The sequence below is a fragment of the Tenebrio molitor genome, chromosome 3 (genome assembly GCF_963966145.1).
Source record: "Tenebrio molitor chromosome 3, icTenMoli1.1, whole genome shotgun sequence".
Taxonomy (NCBI): Eukaryota; Metazoa; Arthropoda; class Insecta; order Coleoptera; family Tenebrionidae; genus Tenebrio; species Tenebrio molitor.
The window spans coordinates 4,153,609-4,173,923 of NC_091048.1; the positions used below are offsets into that span (position 1 = coordinate 4,153,609).

The following is a 20,315-nucleotide window of genomic DNA, read 5'->3' on the forward strand; positions in this document are numbered from 1 at the left end:
AAGCTTGCAAAACCACTAAACAAATTATGGTGCAGTTATTACAGACAGGGACGGATGAAAAACCCTCTTCAAAAACCGTATCCCAGGTATTACTCATATTTTACAATTCGATTAATGACAAACAATGTTTAATTTGGAACTACGCGGTCAAGGTACGCCAACGGGAGCTTAGAGCTGGAGGTAACAAACTTTCGGCCGCGAGGGGACTCAGAAGAATAATCTGAATCATCTTGAAATCAAGCGACGTTTATAGATATTCGGGGTATTAATGAACGTCAGACTATTTCACCGACCAAGCAAGAGTGACAGAGCGTTTCGGGGTCGTACGAGTAGCATTCCTAGACCGCAGCCGCAAAGACCTAGGTCCGCCGTCCCCAACCAACCGTTTCCGGACAAAACCCCAACGTCTCTATAACCGTCGACGGAAGCTTCACGAAAACATCCCGACGCCGCTCCCGCAAAGACTAAGGTCCGTCCCCGCTAACGGCTCTGAATAACCGTAGCTTCCACAGAAATTTACTAAACAACCCCACGACTTCCTGATTGTCACCTAGCTCCCACAGGGGCGCACTTACAACATTTTACTTTAACTTTTCCGAAATCTAGCAACAACACGAAGGAATAACCCGGGTTTAATTCTATCGAACAACGCGTAACATTAAACGATGCGAAAATTCAACACAACAAAGCGCAACATTAAACAATGATCAAATACACAAAACAAAACGCAACATTAAACAAGGATAACATAAGCAAAAACAAACCGCAACATTAAACAATGAGGAAATAAAAAAGAACAAAACGTGAAGTTAAATAACGATAAAATAGAACCACTTTAAATGGCACAAATGGCAGTAAACAACATAAATCGCGAATACAATAATCGCTGGTAATGTTAAACAAAAGAAAATGGCGGGTCGAGTGCCGTTAGAAAATGTTAGTTAAGAACAAAAACAAAATAGACGCACGCGGTTCGGACGACGGCTCCGTATTTTCGAAATTACCAGATCGCTAAAAAAGAACCTCCCGGGTGAAAGATAACACTTAAAATTAACAAATGGGCGCTTCTTAAAGAAACAGCATGCAACAAAATGAAATCTACAACATACCCTTACCACGTGGTCCTGGCCTCAAAAACAAAACACAAAAAAAAAACAACGAAAGTGGGATAAATTACCCAGGTGAATTAAAACGTTGAATTCCTCACGGGGACACAAAATATCTACTCGGAACGGTAGTGTAATTGTTCAGATTTAACTTACAAATTTCAGAAACTTGGATCGCTCTTCGCAAGGTGTGTTCGTTTCGAAAAACTCAACAAAAGTGACCTACCCCCGTCAACCACCCGCGCGGGCCCGTTTCACCCCCCGCTATATTTCCGCTCGTAGTGCCTAGTCTAGCCGCTAGTACCTTCACATTTGGCGCGCTGTTGTGGCGGTACCGGAAATTTAAATTTAAATTTTAAACTGGGTCACTACAAAAGTGACGGTAAAATAGTGTCTGAAAATTATTCAGAAAACAACAAAGGCCTAAACACGGAACTACAAAAAGGACTAAATCAAACATCAAAGAAGTTGTTGAAAATGCTTGCCATCGTTTACAATGCAAGCTTCAGCACGACGTGCCCGAGAAAGCGGAACTCGATTCGGAATGCTTCTGTTTCTGAGCCGCGTTTTGAACTCGTAGCCAAACTACACACTTGCAAGACGTCGAGTTCGTGTTCTGGTGTTCAATTAAAGAACGTCGTTAAATTGTTTTGTCTCTGTCTAACATAGTGCTTGGCATATACTCTCACTTTGTCTAATCAATTATTTAGCTAATGAAAGGCTTAACAAAATCAAAGGCTTAACGAATGGGAAATCATACCGCCCAGTGAAGTGTTTTCCCTTTCTAACAAATACCTAATGCTTTTTGAAGAAAATTTATCTCTTGGTTCTTGAATGAAGTGGATTCAAACAAAGCACCAGATAAAAATTATAAAAACTGTTAAAATGTTTTCTGTATGGCCTAAGTATTATTATTATTTACGTGACGAATGCGGTAGTTTTGCGCTGGTGGCGTTGACGAGTTGACGTCTGACAGTTCTGTCAAGGCTCTTCTTTAATTAAATGTTTTTGACTGTTTTCGAAGGAATGTTACTATAACTTCGGTAAGTTTGCTTCTTACAAATGAAACTTTATCTTGATATATTCGAGTTTGTACCAAAGTGCCCCATTCGTTCAGTTTTTTTGGTGGGTTTTTCTGGCATTAGTGCGAAACTTGAATGTTATGGTATACGTTCCAATTATGACGTTTTACAAGAAATGGGGAGTCCAATTTTTTTTTAATTGTTCAAATATTGAAACAGCAGATAGATTTTTTTTATAACTCCCGATATTTTGATCAATTTTTGTTTATTTTGGAAACGTCAATTTGACAATTTCATTTATTAACTCTTCGTTTTTTTCACAATTTCATTTAACCAAGCGCATGACGTTTATCTCAAAATTTACGAAATTGCGTAGCTAACTTTGATTTTAAATCAAAAAACAATTATCCACCTTAATTTTGGAAATGTATTGTGTGTTGCATTTTCAATTCCGTCGGGCTCATTCACTCGTGAAAGACGATGAAGTTTTATCAACTGACACTTCTGAAACAGTCTTTTGAAGCAACGGCCATCAGGAAGTTGTGCTGTCAACTCTAGTTCATGCAAGAAGCGTGTATGTTTTGTTGGTTGCATACCCACGAAAGAACATTTTTGTAAATAAACATTTTATTCATACAAAATATGTTTTTACACAGAACAAAGACACATTATATTTTTATTTGACTCAAATAACTGAATCTACTCTCCCTGACCAACACGAATGTTCAAACATTTGTCATTCGCGAAAATAAAACGCAATCGAATTGACTGAAAACTTATAATCAAGTCAATCATCTCTATATACATGTAAGAATTTAAAAAAGTACACACAGATTAAAAATATACATGGGATCTGTAGACATTATGAATATAAATTAAAATCGTAAAAAACTCAAAATAAACCCGCATCCTTTAGGTCCTCTTGAAGTGATCGTTATTGATTTCGATTTTGAGAGGACTCTTGTAGTCGTTCTGCTTGAGAGAGCGCTCCTTCAAGTGCGCCCCGAACCCTGGCCGACTGGACAATCTACCCTTCAAATCCACCTCTTCGTTCTCACTTGGCGAGGAATGTTCCGATTCGTTCGATTCCGACTCCGATCCGCTCTCTGACTCGTTGCATCGATCGCTGACCCTCGACCATACGGTGGACGCCACCGCCGACGCCACGCTCGGCTTCTTCTGCGTCTTAATCACCACGGCCACTTTGCTCCTGGGCTTGCCGTGGCCGTAGTCGCCTCTGCCGTCATTGAAATCTTCGTCGTCGCTATTCGAGTACCTCCTGCTGATCCTGTCCCTCACCGTCGTCCTCTCCCGCGACGGCTTCGGATGCCTGTACTCCTTCAGTCTCTTGTCTTGGTCCGCTTCCGTTTTTATCTCGAACACCATCTTCTTGTTCCTGTTCTTCAGGGTGGTTCCCAAGTCGAACACTTCCGGTTCCGCTTGCTCCAACTTCACCCCGTGGGTTCTGCTCGTCATGTTCAGCACCGTGCGCAGGTCCGAATTCGGAGCGGCGTCCTCTTCGATCTTCCGTATCTGGTGGTTGATTCTCTTCAACATCTTCTTCCTCTTGATCTTCTCCTCTTCTTCGTCCGCGTACATTCTCATTCTCGGTATCTTTACTTTCTTCGGCGGTTCACTCTTCTCCGAATCCGACTCTTCCTCTTCTTTTCTCTTGGTGCCCAAGCGCACCCTCAGACTCTGATTCTTGATTTCCACTTTTGGTTCTCCCGAGTCTTGGGCCCTCTCCTTCTCCCTGAACTGCGCATCCTCGTCCCAGTTCTTCGCCAACACCCCCCACGGATTGTCGCCGCTCTTGTGCATATCCTTGTTCCTTCCAAATATCCCTTGCGTTATCATCTGCCTCCCAACAGCTGCAACCCCAACTTTGACATTCTTCTTCCCTTGGGTCTTGTAATACCGGCTGAACTGTTCCGTTTTGAAGTGTTTCTTGTCCGTTTTCAGGGCGAATCTCAGCAACAGACACTTCGCCTTCGGGTGCTTGTTGCCCAACCTCCAGTACCCCGGAGGTATGGTAGTCGTGATGTCCGCAATGTCCACAGAATTCTTCTCGTTCAGCAACTTGTTCGGCAGAGGTTCGCCCTCTTCTTGCAGCTCCACCTCTCTATTCTTGTTCACGAGAAGCACGCTCTCGTTGATCTCTTCGCTCTCTTGGAGGTTGTCGAAGTAGCTGGTGTCGTCCCTGACCGGCATGCCTCTTACAGGTTTCGACATGAAATGCACAGCTCTCGCCGAAGAGATTCTGTCTAACCAGACGACGTTGCAACTCTCTTCGTCTATCCACTCGACTGAAACGGGTGCATACTCCAAAAAATAATCTAAAATGTCTGCTGCGTTCATTTGTTCAATTCCTCTCAAATGAATTACCTCGAACCGGACATTGGATTCATTCGACGGCGTTATTCCTAAACTGCCGTGGAGTAATTGCAAATCTTCGTCGCGGAAGTTCTTTATCTCTTCGGGGTTCAGACAGAATCTGCGTGCTCTTTCTTGCAATTTGGCTTGTTCGCGCTTGTCGAGGATGTCGACGCCGGTCATGAATGCCGGCTTCGCGACCTGAAACAACAGTGCTGGAGGTGAACACAACACAAAAGAATAAACAGTTCAATTGTGCCAGATTATTTTTACGAAAGAGGACAAATGTGTTTTTTGCAATTTGCCTCCATTTTGATTCTCCAATAGACATATTAACGAACGCGACGTCATCATCTTCGATGTCATTATAACCATTAATTCACGGAACATTTTACGAAAATTTTTAAGTTGGCAAAGCTTGATACGGAATTATTTTGTTATGCATGTCAATTAGAAAATGTGTCAAGAACAGGAAGTGTCCAATGGAAAATTTTGAAGGTATTTTTAGCAATTTCACGTATTTCAAGGGGCGTACATGCAAGATTATCTTGATTATCTTCCATATTCGTGTTTTGTGACAGAATTTGGATAAAACAAACGGCGACTAGATCAAATGTTTACTTTTAAAATTAAGACATCACCAACCGCCACAAAAATCCCTAAATCGATTCAAGTAAACATTTTTGTTTAAAAACGGCTTGAAAAGGGCAAATTACAAAAAATAGTATAAAAAAACTCGTGGTTAGGGCACTCGTTTTTTAAACTTGAATTCGTGCTTCAAGACTGGTCTTATGAAACAAATTTTTACTATACTATTAAAACTATTGTAACAGTACCGGGTGAATTTTAATGATTGAGACAAATTTAGTGGGTTGGCACTTCCGAATAATTCGTACTCCCAGTCATTTGTCAAAGAGTTGTCTGTTGATTCGCCTTTTCGGTTGAGATTTAGTTAAAATTTGATTTTTTGTTCGACACTGTCAGAATTTGAGAAATTTCTCCTGTGTGAATGGATTTTGATAAATGTCACAATTTGTCAAAACGAAACGTCAACCTAATTTTTAAGATTTTATGCGATTTGGAGCCTTTGAGAAACTCGTCTAACAAAAATACGTTGTATTCAACTCGTTCGTGTGTAAATTGGACTTTTTTGGCACTCTTGGGCCTTTAAAACGCTCGTTTCACTCGCGTTTTAAACTTACCCGCTCATGCCAAAAAAAGCCCAATTTACACACGAACTCGTTAAACAAACTATTACCGTATGAGCAACAATTACTGTTTGAGTTGGCAATAAATTCTAGTGACTTTTGGTGACTTTTATGTCTTGTTCTAACGAGAAAACCATTTTATTAATAAAAAATTACAAAAACCAAAACGTTTAAATTTGAAATCTATGCCAACTGTCAATAATGTCAATAAAAAAAAACGAAATATACAATTCATAGTCTTGAAAATTTCATGTAAAATTTTGTATTGCCAACTGAAACAGTTATTGTTGCTCACCTTGTATTATTTTGTCTTTTGAACTGTCATAGTTGAATTTACTAGTCACGACAACCAACATTGAATCATAAATGCGTTGCAAATCAAACAAAAATAATTTAAATCATTAAGTCACCCGATATTTTGTTGTACGAGTTGCACAAGACCAGCTCGAACGAGAAGGTTTACAGCCCTTTCACAATGACGTTAACGTTACGTCGATGTTAAAACGTTAATGTTAACGTTAGATCTAATTACATGTATTTGAGTACTTTTTATAAATGAATTCCGTTGGCTAATGTTAGAATGTAACGTTAAGAATCCAGAACATTTCTAGAACTAACGTTAACGCTAACAATATCATGCAACATTAATTTTCATCATAACGTCATTGTGAACGGTCCACAATGAAATACATGTAATTTTGAATTTCTAGATCTAACGTTAACATTAACGTTTTAACATCGACGTAACGTTAACGCCATTGTGTATGGGCCTTCAGGGAACGCAACGAGGAGACGAGTCTAACGTGCTATTTTTTTTTCTATTTCGGTTTAATTAATTTAATTTAAAAAAATATAAAATAATCATCTAGTGACTTTTATTAATGGAATTGGGTTGGTATTGATGAAACAATGTCATTTCATTGAAAATTAATTTCAAAATGTCTCCCAAATTTTTTTACAATAAATATTTATAAAACCTTCATTGTGACAAGTAGATTTGTATTTGTGTATTGTACCAGAACCTAAACCATGGGGTGAGCAAATCAAAATATAGAACTTAAATTAAAACAAGTTGAAAGTACATTTTGGGCACTCTTTACCAATTAATTTTGCAAATTGATCCAAAAAACCCAAACAAAACGTGTTTTTGATTTATCTAATGTTGTTTATCAAACATCTATTTGTGTTTTTCCACGTCATTGCTTATTTTTGCATAATTTTCGTATCTCAAGAAAGTAGGATGTTGATTAGAGCCATCACTTCTGTTAAGATTACACTACTATTAATTCCTGTAACATCACGTCGTTAAATAATCGATAACTAAGGCTGTCTCAACGTCAAAACCGAAAGTAAACCTTTGCATTTTTCCAAACAGACCGTGCATGTGTTGGAACATCTCGAACATAAACATATGATGCCACTCCACATCAACAAACACATGCAATATCAACAACGGACCGATTTGGGGCCCACACCAAATTAAAACGAACCTTGTACACACTTTGGTCGGGTTCGGGCTTCTCCAGCTGTGTCTCTGGCGTTTCTTTAGCGTCATTATCAGAAATTTCACCTTCTTCGTTCTCGTCCACGTCCATCGCTTCGACGAGGTTATTTTGGATCTCCACCCTAATGTTTGGTCTCATTTTCTTTGTAAAAATTGCAGTAAAGCTGTATCACTATTTGTAAAATTATTAAATTGTTAAACAAACACAATAAATACCGAAAACGAATATTATCTTATGTGGATCATCGCCAACAATTTAAAAATAAAATAACCAAGCGGCGTTCGAAGCGCCAACGTGACAAACCGAAAGTGGCGGCAAGTTTAAAAATGAGGCGAGGAATGCTCGTCTTGGGAGCGGAATATCTTCGTTTTGCTGCGCTCCTGGTAGCTCTGGGGTCTAATAAGCCCGATTCTCTCTTCTATGGTAGATAGATATAATGATAGGATAAATACATAAGTTGATGATATTAAAACAGTAAACAACAAAAATTTGTTCGTAAAATTTTTATTTCTATTGTGCTTATCACATAACCTAATTATAAATATTTTAACAATAACAAACAGTGGTAACAATAAGTACAAGTCGGTAGACCTAAACCTAATTAATACCTACCTAATTAGTTCATCTAGATCTATCTATGTAATTTACTGAGTTACGGTTCTTATCTCTATATAAAAAAATAGATATCTTTGCATTAATACGTAGAGGTATTTTCATATTTGGTGGCGGAAACAAAAAACTGAGAAATGTCACAAAAATGTATTGTTAGTGTCAAATTTCTCATAAACGCCGTAAAAAGGAATGTCTAGGTAAATTTAAATTTTCGTTAAATAGATTGAAAAAACAAATTCTAAGGAAACCAATTTTTGTCAGTGCTTCATAAGGAAAAGTTATTCTCATAGAATCAAACGTATTACAAATTATTTCTCTAGTTCGACGATGAATAACTTTCTTATTGTCAATTTGCTGCATTCCTGTTGAAATCACGAACGTCTTTGACAAATTTGACACTGACAATACAAATTTGTGACATTTCTCAGTCTTTTGTTTCCGCCACCAAATATGAAAGTACCTCTACATGAGATTAAATTTAGATTCTGTGTAACCTCTACTTTTAATTAAACAGTAGTATCACAGAGAAATCCCCGACTTCGGCGTCCATTACCAAGAGTACTTGTCAGCCTCTTTGGACCACTTGTAAAAACCCCCGCGTTTCTTGAACATGGCTTCGTCAAACCCAGAGAATTTTAACGCGTTTTCGACGCCAACGTCCAAAATAGACTTGGACGGAATCTTGGAGCCGCTGGTGCAATCCAAGAATCTCATCTGCAAGCCGTGTCTTTTAATAGTTTGGGGGACTCCCCTACCGCCAAAAAACTTACATATTCGTCGAGAATCAAGTAACTGTTCTGCATTTTGGTGTTGGACTCTGGGACCAAACAGTCGACGTCTCTGTGCCTGTCCAAGAATCGCTCGAAAGTGTCGTCGTCGATGTAAAACCGTTCGGCGTTCCTGAGAGCGTCGGGACCTGCATTCTCGCCCTCGAGGAGCAAGCACTGGAAGACCTTCCACCTGCAAGAACAATCAGAGGGTGGTTTGCGAAAATTCGAGCCTTACCGGATTGGATTGATGGTGCGGATTTGCTCGGACATGTCTTCGTCTTTGTTGTAGGTGTTGACGACTGTGTTGAGCTTGAAGAGGACGTTGTATTGGCGGCACCAGTCACCCACTTGTATGATCTTCTCGAGGTGGTTCTTGTTGCCTTGTCCTCGACCGATCGCCTGAGAAGCCATGTCAAAAGGTGCGACACTCTCATTTTTGGGTTTACCTTGTTGGTGTCTTCGTCGAAGGAGTCGCAAGAGACCGCCATGATGTCCACGTAGCTTCCATAGGTTTGGAACCACTTCTCGGTGATGAGGGACCCGTTGGAAACCACAGACACTGAGGGAAGCTTCAAGACGGTTTTACAGTACTTCATCATTTCCCCCAAGTGGCGGCCGCGCATCGGGAGGAAGGGTTCTCCCCCGCTGAAATTGATTTTCTCCATCCCTGCAGAGCGTACAAGTTGCACAACTCTTCCCTCGATTTCGACAGAACTTTACTCACCGCAATCTTTCAGCAGCTTCAGTCCACGCTTTGCGATGTCCAAATCCAGCATAAATGACGTTTTGGCCGTGTGGAAGCAAAATCCGCATTCGTAGTTGCATCGCCTGGTGAAATGGTAATTCACGCTCTTGGGCACGATTCGGTCCGGCGCTTTTTTCACTGTTTTGATGTTTAAAATTTTGCGAGAAAAATACAAAATTAGGAGTAACGACAAAACGATGAAAATTTCGTCGAAATCTAGCGAAAACGAGTAAAGCATCATTTTCGAAGTGTTTTCACGCTGCACAACACCGATACTGCGTTTTTAGCGTATCTGAAGGTCGTAGTATTTATAGGGAGTGGCGAGTGTTTCCCCGGTTTACAGGTTTTGTGAGTGGGCGCGCGCGGTCTGGTGGCAATCGCGCAAATTAATATCTTGTTCATTTCACAATAATTAGAAAAAAGGCGAACAACGAGAGAGCACATCTATAGTTTCGGGTTTATCTGCGATTCCACATATTGTTGTAATTATTATGCAATTATTGTCATCACTAGATTTGTTGTCATATCATGCCGGTGACTAAGTTTCTTATCTTATCGGCAACAATGTCATCGATTCATGACAAGAAAATACTCTAATCAAATATTTGATGCACTTATTTAAAGCAGTGATTCCCCAAAACTTGAAAAAAAATTGTGACGTGTGATTTTTTTCTTATTTGTCAATCGAGGCTCTGAAATTACCTTTGGAGCTTCCTTAAGTTTCTCTTCTATTGGAATTGAATTATCGTCAATTATCTAATTATCACATGTTGCAAATTTTTGAAAGTTCTTCGCTGGTCATTTTCAGTCCAATAAAATTCTTCTAAAGTGTCTAATCTTGTTTTCAAAGTACCCAGTATACCTTGTAGGAATAGATATATGCTTGTAGGCTTTTGTTAAAACTTGAGTAACTAAATCTGGTGAATTTTTTGTTGTGATTTAAGCTTTCATTATTGGACATTTCCCCTATTTGTTAAAATTTTGTGTATTTTAGCTTAACTATCGCAAAGGTTGGTAATACTATTGTTGGTTATTCTTCTGTTTAATGTGATAGTTGACATAAACATAGGCGTACTCGCCTATTTGATACAATTTTTAATACATAAATACATAATACATTTTATGTCAAAATGACGTACGCACGCCAATGTGTTGATTAACGTATCAGGTTCGCCAAAGTAATTTATGAAAAATGTTCCCAACTTAAGAAAAAAAGTCACATTCATTTATAGTCACCCGGTATTATTGCTGCAAAAGTTTTTCGACACTTACTATAGTTTGTCCAGCGAGAGATTGGTTGGCATAAAAGTCACTAAATTCTACGTAGAGAAAAGAGTAGCTTGTGCACGTAAAATTTGAAATAAATATATCCTTCAAGCAGTAACATTTTTGCCATGAAATTATGCTCTAATTAATGTATTCTAGTGGATTTTGTATTGTTGGGTTAATTTAATACAATTTAGAATCTCCCAATCTCTCGCTGGACGAAGTTTAATAGAGTTTGACCATTTTTCTCACTGAATTAATGAAATCATTTACAAATGATACAAAGTGCCGTCAAAATGCTTGACGTTTTCAAAATTTAATTTTGTCACGTACATAAGAAAAAGATACAGTTAATTTCAAAATTATGGAGTACACCTAATTTTATACAGTGTGAAATTTCTACAATGATAAATGTCAATTTTGACAAACAAAATGCCTAATCTAACCGAAAACGCAAAAGTGCTCATTCTTTCCAAATTAGAAGAAGGGTGGTCGATCCGGAGGGTAGCCCAGGACTATAACATTGCGAAGAGCACTGTGCAGAGGATGATAAAACAGACAATATTATGGTGTTCTAAAATATCAGCGACATTTTATGTGATCAAATTTACATAACCTATATAAAAAATATGACGCTCAAATTTCACAAAAGGCATCTTTACATGTGGAAAAAACTGTAATAAATCGACTTCTTGATTTTTGAGGTGTACTCGATAATTTTGAAATAAACTTTACAATGTAAAAACAAAATAATTTGAATTTTAGGACAATTCAATACAACGAAAATAAAATCCCTTTCGGTTTCTCATGTAAAAAAAAAACCACTATAGGTATTTGGGGTCAATACTCTTTATCTTATCCTGTTTCTGGTGCAAATTTGACAAATTTGTGTAGTGTAAGATGTATGTTGGGGGAAACCCTGTTGAAGTGTCAAGTATCAAAAACGTCAAATGAAATTGTAGAAATATCCTGGAATGATTCAACACATTTCTACGAAGTCATAAATCTTTCACTGATAATACTAATAACAATTAAACATATTTTATTGTTAACATGAAAAAATCACCTAAATTTCTTATCGGTTGATCTAATCAAAATTATTTGTTAGAGATAACTCTGTCTTTTCTAGTTTTCGAACGACTCCATAAAAGAGGAAAGGATAGGAAAATAAAGCAAAACTAATCATAATAATAATGTATTTATAGTCTAGATTTGTACTAAATATAAATAAGTACCCTATATAAAAATACACTCTACACACAGTTTATACATAATTTCAACATCGTCTGTTGTCTACATGATCTAAAGAATTGCTTTATGATCATACATCATGAAGAGATCATTTCAAAATCGAAATCAAAACGAAAATCTCATCGATTTATTGCACTACAATGAAATCAGTTTACGTCGGAGTCTTTGACCGCCAACCGATAGGGAAGTTTTAGTGAAATAAAAATATCTATCTTGAAATGATCACAAATTTGGTAGGCCCAATAGAGAACGACAGAAAAATAACCCGATTCATTTTTGTCCAATCAATAAACTGTTTTTTGGTTAAATGTTCAATATATTAACATCCATTATTATTTTGCTTAAATAAATTTTATTATATCACAAAAGTACATTTCAAGTGTACTACACATAATTCGTTCCGTTCAAAACAAATTGAAGATTTGATTTAAGAAAAATACGATTGATTATATTATGTACAGTCTTATCATCTAAGCTCGCTCTATTCTAACGCACTTAATCCTCTTATTTGTCAATACGTATTGAAATGAAACTAAAGATGAAAAATTTTACAGTTGTATTCAGATATAAATAAAATAATTTACATATAGACAATAAATACGACGTATACAAAAGAAAATATCAGTGGATGATAATCTACGGCTCGTCAAAAGTAACTCAAACTTGACTGATCTTCAGCTGGAGCATTCGGTCGTCGTTGCCTTTCAGCTCCTCCTCGATCTCGGCGTTCTCGTCTATCGAGCAACTGAGCGAACTGCTGGTCGTGCTGAAATCGTCGAGGAAGTCGAAACTTGCCACCGCCTCCATCTCCTTCTCGCCGTAGCGCACGAAAAAGTCGGGGCGGCCGATTATGGTCGGCCGCGTCGACCCCATCGACGCCCTCACCACCGCCAGCTCGGGCCTGGCGGCGTTCGCTGGAAGTAACGAGGCGAAATGATCAGACGGCCGTCTCCGTGATGGGCGTGCAGGGTGCCGAGGTCGAAGCTTGAAATCCCCAACATTTACAGTACAGTTCGCTCAGCTAGACTTTGAGTTTGCTTACTGATACGTATTTTTCGTGCAGAAAAACAAAATCAGTTTTTTCACGACTGTTATAGCATTCTTTAAAAAAGAAAAACGTCTTTTTTTGACCACACATTTTATCAAACATTCTTCGCTACGCCTACAATGTAGGTGAATGGAAACTTATAATTCGAACATACTCGTTTCGTTCACATGAAACACACGAATTTTCAGTTATAGGAAAAAAGTGGCAGAATATTTATCTTCAGAATGGGACAAAGCAAAATGTTGAAAAGCTAAGATAGTAAAAGATAGACTGCAGCAACAAAATATAATAATAGAACTAGAGTTATCTCCGTATTGTTGGTTGCATAATATGTATATCCTTCACTTGTTTTTGTATTATGAATATTTGATCTAAAACATGAATTGATCACAAATGAATTAATAAAGTACTGTCCCCACAAAACTAGCAATTAGTGCTGAAAGTGTTTTGAGGGATGGTGACCCTTCAAGTTATCACATACAAGAGAAAACGTCAAATGATCTTCACGTTAAGAAATGTTTACATATTTTTGTCACCAACAGCAAACGAACTAGATAAACAAAGATATTATGTTGACATGATTAACTAAATAAAACAATCATAATTCTGCTGTTGAAGCATCTGTTCCTTTCCATCTGCAGATAAATCTTCATTTCAAAATTCTTTTGCAAAAAAATATTCAGCAATTTGTATCTATTAACCAATTTAGAGGAAAGTTAACGACTTAAAACCTCGATTTCAGTAATTCTTGCTTCGTTTTAATCCAAACTTATTCTCTGTCATACTGTGCGTCCCCAATCTTATTTTTAATTAATTCGATAACCGCTTTTATCTAAACTCTTAACATCTGACAGCTTTGGAAAATTCAACATAACCCTGTTTTTTGAAAATTTCAACTTTCATGTTTTAATTACTACGTTTATTACAATCGTAGAAAATATTAAATTATTGGATAGTAAATGATTTTTCTTATTTGCCATTTTTTGGAATTATTGTAATTGTATAGCTTCTACCACCCAGGGACCCAGGAAATAAAATTCAACATAACCTCACTTTTTAAAATGCCAACTTTCATGTTTTATTTATTTATTTACTAGAACTATTCCTGTTCCTAGACAATATTTGTCAATTTAGTCATGATTTGTCGTTTTTTTTTTATTCATTCGGTATTCCCTACAAGATTTTAACGTGTTAAGTTAGTAAACTTACCATAGCCCAATTTTTCAAAATTTAAACTTCTAACTTTTATTTTTTTAATGAAGCTATACAAACTATTGGAAAATAGTTATTCAGTTAAGTCAGGAATTGAGGATAATGATTTAGTTAGTTTTTAATGAAACTTTTTTCGTTGATTTGTACAGAGAAAAAATTAACATAACCTTACTTTTTTAATTGAAATATCCTTCGAACTTCTAAGACGTATGATTCCAATAGACACACTTATGGCTTTTCAATGGCTTAGACAACGTCCAGGAATACCGCCGAGCAGGTTTCCCTGCCATCTGGTGCTTCTTCGTAATTCGTTTTGATTGCTTTTTAAGGCAGGTTTTTTAGTAGATCACCGTAGGTATTCTGGGACTTTCTTTGGATTAAGATTTACTTTAATATCGTTAGGGATTTTCCTAGGAATAACTAGGGAATTTTCTCGTCGTTTTGATTATTATGTATTATATTCTTGCTGGTTAATGGCGTTCTTTTGAGTGGTATTAGGTTGAAATGTTAGCTCTAGATAATTAGCAAAAGCCTCTGTTTTTTCTTTAGCGTTTTTTGTCCAATCACCATCCGTTTTTCTTAATGGCGGTATGTATGTTATTGGTTGCCTTAGCTTCCTAGTGGCTCTCCGAAGAGTGTAGTCTGGACTTCTTTCATTTCTTAGTTCTCTCAAGCAATTATTCATGGAGGATTGTTTCAAGTTTACAATTCCACGTTTTAATTTTTGTGTTGTTTGTTTAGTTTGGCTTTGTCTGCTGCATTTCTAGTTGCCCGCCATTCTTTCCTAACCTTTCTTTTATCTCTTAATAAATCTCTTATGTATTTCGTAGTTGTTGCTTACTGTTTTGTATGTTTTTAAAAATTATATTTCTTTTTTCTTCTATTATATTTCCCCTTTTTCTTATTAAAAAAGCCACTTTGTTGTACAATTACCGCATCCCTGGGTTAAGAAAAAAATACATTTATGTAAGTATTTATTTTTTATTTTCTAATACCCACTGTAAGAAATTTGAAACGACAAACATAAAAAAATACTTAGTACAAGTACAATTATTGTGTTAATTTTTTTCTGTAAAAATTATATTAACATTTGCATAACGTAACGTCAGAATGTGGGGTAAAATTTGAAATTCTCATTTTCATTTCGCTTTTGTATCGAATTAATTTTGGGGCGCATCCACGGACTAAATAAAATATTTAGTGCTGAAATGTTTAAACATTTTGCACTTTTGTCGCAATACTGAAGACAAACCAAGAATAACGAACAGCCAAAACAGTCACAAAATCATAAATAGTCGGAGAGTGGAAAAACAAACCAATCGAATCAGTAAACAAACTCATCAGGAAAATGTAACTAGCATTAAAACAAAAATTGGTATTATTAGTATACCGAATAGCACTAAATCTACCAGAACATATAAAAAGGAGAATAATGATAATAAAAAGAGACACAATAGAGAGGTTCTTTAAGAGAAAAAAAATCTGCTGATAGGTATCCACTGCCGATTCGATAGAGAAAATTTCGGGTAAATGGATAGCAGTTCATGGAGCTGAACGTACTAGTAAAATGTTCGGGACTCAAACATATTTTCTGGTCATCACCGTGACGGCGAAAAGTTGTTGAGTGCAAAAATTTCATGCGGGTTAGTGGCACATAAACCAAGCAGAACGTTAGGAGCGGAGTTACGTGGTGGTGTTAGGGCGTTTGTGTGTCACGGAACGACAATAATTTTGATCGATTTGAAAAAAAAAATCACTGTTAATGTTGAATCCAAATCTAAAATAGTAACGCACAAATTGCTCTTTATAAAGGTTACAACTGTCATGATGTAATGACAGACAATTAAGCAATAACAACCAATTTGCGTTGCATTTTCTATAAATAGAGTGCAGCAATCTAACACTAATAGTCGTTAATTCTTAAATAGTTATTTCTCAATTTTAAATTTCGTTTTGATCGGTGTGCTGACGTGACTCGTTGCCTGACGACAGTGGCAACTATAACTTCTAACCAACAGTAGTAGAAATATCAAAAACTCTATCATTTTTGTAACTGACGTTACTGTTGACTGACTGGTGAAAACCCGTTTATTAACTTTATTTATTAAATATAACATTCGCCATTTTTATTTATTTATATCATCTTTATATCATTGCAACTGTTTGTTATTACTTATTGGCACAAGTTACCTACTGATTTTTTTTTTAATTGTGAGGATTTTATGGAAACGGAGGTTTTTGCGGCAGCTACTAGGTGCTAGTAGAGGTGTCTACAGAAAACAAAAGGATAAATGTGAAATACCTTTCTTCTGTCGGTGAAATCTGTGGATCCGATGTAGATGTCCGTAATCTGGGGGATCTTCAGTCGAGTCACTGGCGACGCTCCCTCCGCAGGACGATGTGGGAGAAGAGTCGCTCGAGACCGACGCCATCATTACGTCGAGCAGATTGGCTCTGGCCTACGAAAAAAATCAAACACTTTAGAAAACGTCGACAAAGATTTTTGTCAGTCAATAAGTCAAAAGTTTTTTAGCTTCCGAAAAAGAGAAACGAGCAATTTCTAAAGTAGACGATCTTTCTTGAAGATAGTTTCATAAAGATACGAGAAGCAAGTGATAAGTTATTGTGACTGACAACAAGTGAACATCATTGCAAGTAATATGTCAGTATGTTTTACAGAGTGCTTTGTGTTCAATTTCGATTTTGGTCTTTTCTTTTTTCAAAAATGAACGTTGTAGAAACGTGCTTTTTGATGGATATTTTATCAGCTGAGTCGAAGGCAAAATCAGTTACGTTTTATATCATTTTGTCTTTTGTTTTCAATTGCCCATGTACAGTCGCGGACAAAAAAAAGTAGGACAAGTCTTATTAAGAAATTTAGCCAAAATTGAGTTGAGTAAACCGGGGTTACTATAATAAATAAATATTTTCATAGTAACCATGGAAAGGGCAAGCAAATTTACATTAGTGAAAAAACATTGTCCTACTTTTTTTTGTCCGCGACTGTAGTGCAACCGTACGCGTACCAAAAACAGGCCGCAAAATCCAATTTCGCGACCGTTTTAAAGTAAACGTCATTTTAATATTTGAAACAAATAAGAGTTTCCATGTAAGACTGGCGTTAAGATTTTTCGGGAATGTAATTTAAAACCCCAGAATTTATAATACGTACTTTTTAACTCTGGAGGAGTACAGTTGGTTGCAAAAAAAAAACGGGAAACGAACATTTTCCTAATGTAAATTTGATTTTGTCCATTTGCCAATTAATTGTCTACTTGACAATATCTATCAAATAATTATGTAAATGTCATTGTCATTAAATTTTGACGTTAATTCTAACCTATCTCTCGTAAGACGGTTTCACACTATGAAAAAATTGTAAAAATGTGTCAATGTTGCCAGTTATAATTTCGGGTTATGCGGTGTTGGCGTTTTTTTGATTTGGACACGACTATCGTATCAAACCCAAAAAGAAAATCAATGAAAACATTTTGTATTTTTTCTCACTTCCGGTAGGTAATTGGGAATCAATCATTTTAAATTTCAAAACGCAACTAAAATGGTAACAATGTTTCATCACTTACATAAATCATTGGTAAAAAAGTAACGTAATGTTCTTTTACTTATCACAAGTCAGTAATTGAAACCGTTTTAAAGAGATTGTTGAAGGAATAATACTGACCACCTCGGAAATATTACGACTTTTATCAGTGCGTAAAGTAAATACTATCAAGTTCTTGTAAATCATCATGACGAGATCGGAAAACCCACATATTAATCAACATGACCATTTAGGTAAAGCAAATAATGTTAAATTCGTTTTTAAAATTCCAATTAATAGATTTTCTCGCGGACGAACTAGATATTTCTAATTTTTAAGTGTTCGATTGTTACCTTGGGATCTGTTAGATCGATGTCCTTCTCCACGTGCACCCACCCTGTGGTCTTGCACCCCTGATCCAGCCTCGTCCCGTTGGCCGCATCCCCTTGTTCCTCTTTGGTCGCCGCCGCGTTCTCGTCCCCATTCTTGATCATCCGATTCAACTCGTCGATGACATCCTTGGAGGTCGCCCTCTCGTGAAAGCTCACAGCCCTGTGCGGCGGCCCGTCTATAATATTACTGATCACTCCCGACGAGCACTGCGGCAACCTCTCCGACGTGATCACGTGTTGCGGCACGTTGTTCTGGCGCACCTCGACGATCTTCTGTTTCTGCGCCTTGGCGGGCCGGCCGCTCTTGTGCGGGATCTTGCTCTTTGGTATCTTGGTCTCCTGGTTGGCGTCGTTCTTCTTGGCGGGACTGACCGGTATCTTGGAGTTGTGCTTGCGGCGCGGTATCTTCGAGACGACCGTTTCCGGCGTGCTCACGCTCGACGTCAACGACTCGCTGGTGCAATTGTTCGTCGCGGACACGTCACTGCTCGTCGACTTCGTGAACGACTCGTCGGTCACCTCCGGCGCGCCCGACTGGTACTCGGTGGAGGCGAGCTCCACGCTCACGCTGCTGCAGATGTCCACCGGGCGCTCGCTCATGTTCGAGCAGTTCTCGCTCTCCACGTCCAGCGGCGTCACGAGGCACACCTCGTCGGCGTACGCGATGTTCTGCTTCAGCTCCTCCGCCGGGGCGGCCTTCAGGCTGTTCTGCTCGTTCATGGTGTACTCCTCGCACAGTTGCTTCAACGTGACGTAGTTCTCGTTGTCAGCGCTCTTGTTGAGGCAGACGTCGCTGTCGCATATCTTCACGTCGCCTAGACGCTGGGGCGGACCCTCGATGTTGAACTCTTTGGTGAGGTCGTTGACGGAGCACGGTCTCGCTGATTCTTTTTGTTCTCGGGACGCGACGTACTTCTGCTGCTCGGCGATGAAGTTGAGCACATTGTGAAGGGTGGTTTCGCGGTGGTCGCCGTTCTCGCTGAGGGCGCCACCTAAGCTCCTGGAAGACGTCGACGCTAGGCTCTTGGTGCTTTCGAATTTCACCAGTCTGGAATCGAACAACCAGAAACGTTATTCTAATTAACTAATTTAATAGAGTTTATAACAACACTACTGACAGCTGTAATTATTTCACGGCCGCCTGCGATCAAAGTAATTCGCGCAAGGGAAAGTTTTGACACTTCGATTAGTTCATCGTTTTACCGGTGGCGCTGTCCGACGCGATGCTGTCAACTTGACAGCTTCTGTCAACGGCAACCACCACTTTTATACCAGATCACTACATCATAACGCAATAACGCAATTAAACCTAATTAAATTGATTTTCTACAGGTACCTGTAAAAATCTCTCGTGAAATCTGTGCCAACTGCGGGAAGCTCTCCTGTGTCGTCGCTGCAGCCGCTCAGCGCCGCCGACGACCTCTTCGAACACGTCTCCGGCTCGTGCGAGTGGCAGCAGTCGGACCCGCTCGACCAGCTGTTGTCCGGAGAGACTTGCTGGTTCATCATGGTCGAAACGGCGTAAGGCCACGGTTTCTCGTTCTCCCCGTTGGACCCGTTGTCCATCAGCAACGTCATCAACTCCCTACCCTCCTTGTCCATCATGTAGCTGGAGTTGTTCCACAGACACTCGTTCGAGTCTTCCTCCAGTTCCAGCGCGTTGTTTTCCTGGATGCTGGGAAGAGTGCTGATGGATATCTGCCCCGGAGTGAGCGCCTCCATCCGCTTGTACTGCTCCCTTAGGTCGTCATTCGACAGACTCAGACTCCAGTCTTCCAGCTCCGCGCGGTCGTACTCCAGCTCCAGCATGTCGCGGTGTTGCTGCTGAAGAGCGGACCTTGTCTCGTCGAGACGCAACCACTGTTGGATGTACTCGGCGTCCCATGTGGTACATTCGAGGCGCTCCTCGGCGGCGCTGGACCAGGAGATTTGCGAGGCTTTGTCATCACAGAATTCCAAATTGGTATTTCCTAAAATGGGACAAGCACAAGTTATTTAAATTTGTTCAACTGGTTCGCTCTTTCTTACCCCAGAGAGTGCTCGTCGCTTTGGCCCTCCTCAACGGATTCTTGTCGGTGATGTCCAGAAGAAAAATCGACGGACTGCTGGAAATCGGAGAACTGAAGCTGTAGCAAGGACTGGGCGCTGTCGTAATTTTGATACACAAATGAGAATCCGAGAAGCTTCTCATGATGTGTTGAAATGGCAACATGTCTTTTCCAGGCGGATAACTGTTTCTGCAAACCCAGTGTCAAACCCTTGAC

The 20,315-nt window shown here is 38.7% G+C and overlaps 3 protein-coding genes and 1 long non-coding RNA gene across 8 annotated transcripts in view; 1 reads left to right on the forward strand and 3 right to left on the reverse strand.

Annotated features, from left to right (window-relative positions):
* Nucleotides 1-2,892: 2,892 nt before the first annotated feature.
* LOC138127241 (nuclear cap-binding protein subunit 3-like) lies at nucleotides 2,893-7,485 on the reverse strand. Its single transcript, XM_069043158.1, has 2 exons — nucleotides 7,200-7,485; nucleotides 2,893-4,702 (listed from the first exon to the last, which is right to left on the reverse strand). Exons 1-2 carry the CDS (start codon nucleotides 7,350-7,352, stop codon nucleotides 3,041-3,043), a joined length of 1,815 nt encoding a protein of 604 aa, XP_068899259.1. The 5' UTR covers nucleotides 7,353-7,485; the 3' UTR covers nucleotides 2,893-3,040.
* LOC138127243 (uncharacterized) lies at nucleotides 6,529-7,439 on the forward strand. Its single transcript, XR_011158158.1, has 2 exons — nucleotides 6,529-6,743; nucleotides 7,085-7,439. It is a non-coding gene; the product is annotated as an uncharacterized lncRNA (long non-coding RNA).
* Nucleotides 7,486-7,702: 217 nt separating the features above from the next.
* On the reverse strand, nucleotides 7,703-9,819 carry LOC138127242 (S-adenosylmethionine-dependent nucleotide dehydratase RSAD2-like). The gene is made up of 5 exons (XM_069043159.1): nucleotides 9,321-9,819; nucleotides 9,043-9,263; nucleotides 8,832-8,995; nucleotides 8,597-8,786; nucleotides 7,703-8,540 (listed from the first exon to the last, which is right to left on the reverse strand). Exons 1-5 carry the CDS (start codon nucleotides 9,580-9,582, stop codon nucleotides 8,376-8,378), a joined length of 1,002 nt encoding a protein of 333 aa, XP_068899260.1. The 5' UTR covers nucleotides 9,583-9,819; the 3' UTR covers nucleotides 7,703-8,375.
* A 1,970-nt stretch (nucleotides 9,820-11,789) lies between these two features.
* LOC138127240 (uncharacterized) overlaps nucleotides 11,790-20,315 on the reverse strand; it is a 139,012-nt gene continuing 130,486 nt past the window's right edge. For 3 of the 5 annotated variants that reach the window (XM_069043153.1, XM_069043152.1, XM_069043156.1), the window contains 5 exons: nucleotides 20,080-20,288; nucleotides 19,388-20,021; nucleotides 18,013-19,099; nucleotides 16,421-16,577; nucleotides 11,790-12,772 (listed from right to left, as the gene is read on the reverse strand). In XM_069043153.1, coding sequence (XP_068899254.1) covers nucleotides 12,516-12,772; nucleotides 16,421-16,577; nucleotides 18,013-19,099; nucleotides 19,388-20,021; nucleotides 20,080-20,288 — 2,344 coding nt within the window. In that variant the 3' untranslated portion in view covers nucleotides 11,790-12,515. Of the gene's footprint in view, nucleotides 12,843-12,864; nucleotides 12,960-16,420; nucleotides 16,578-18,012; nucleotides 19,100-19,387; nucleotides 20,022-20,079; nucleotides 20,289-20,315 lie in introns of those variants that run through there. The other 2 variants (XM_069043155.1, XM_069043154.1) reach the window with 2 other exon arrangements.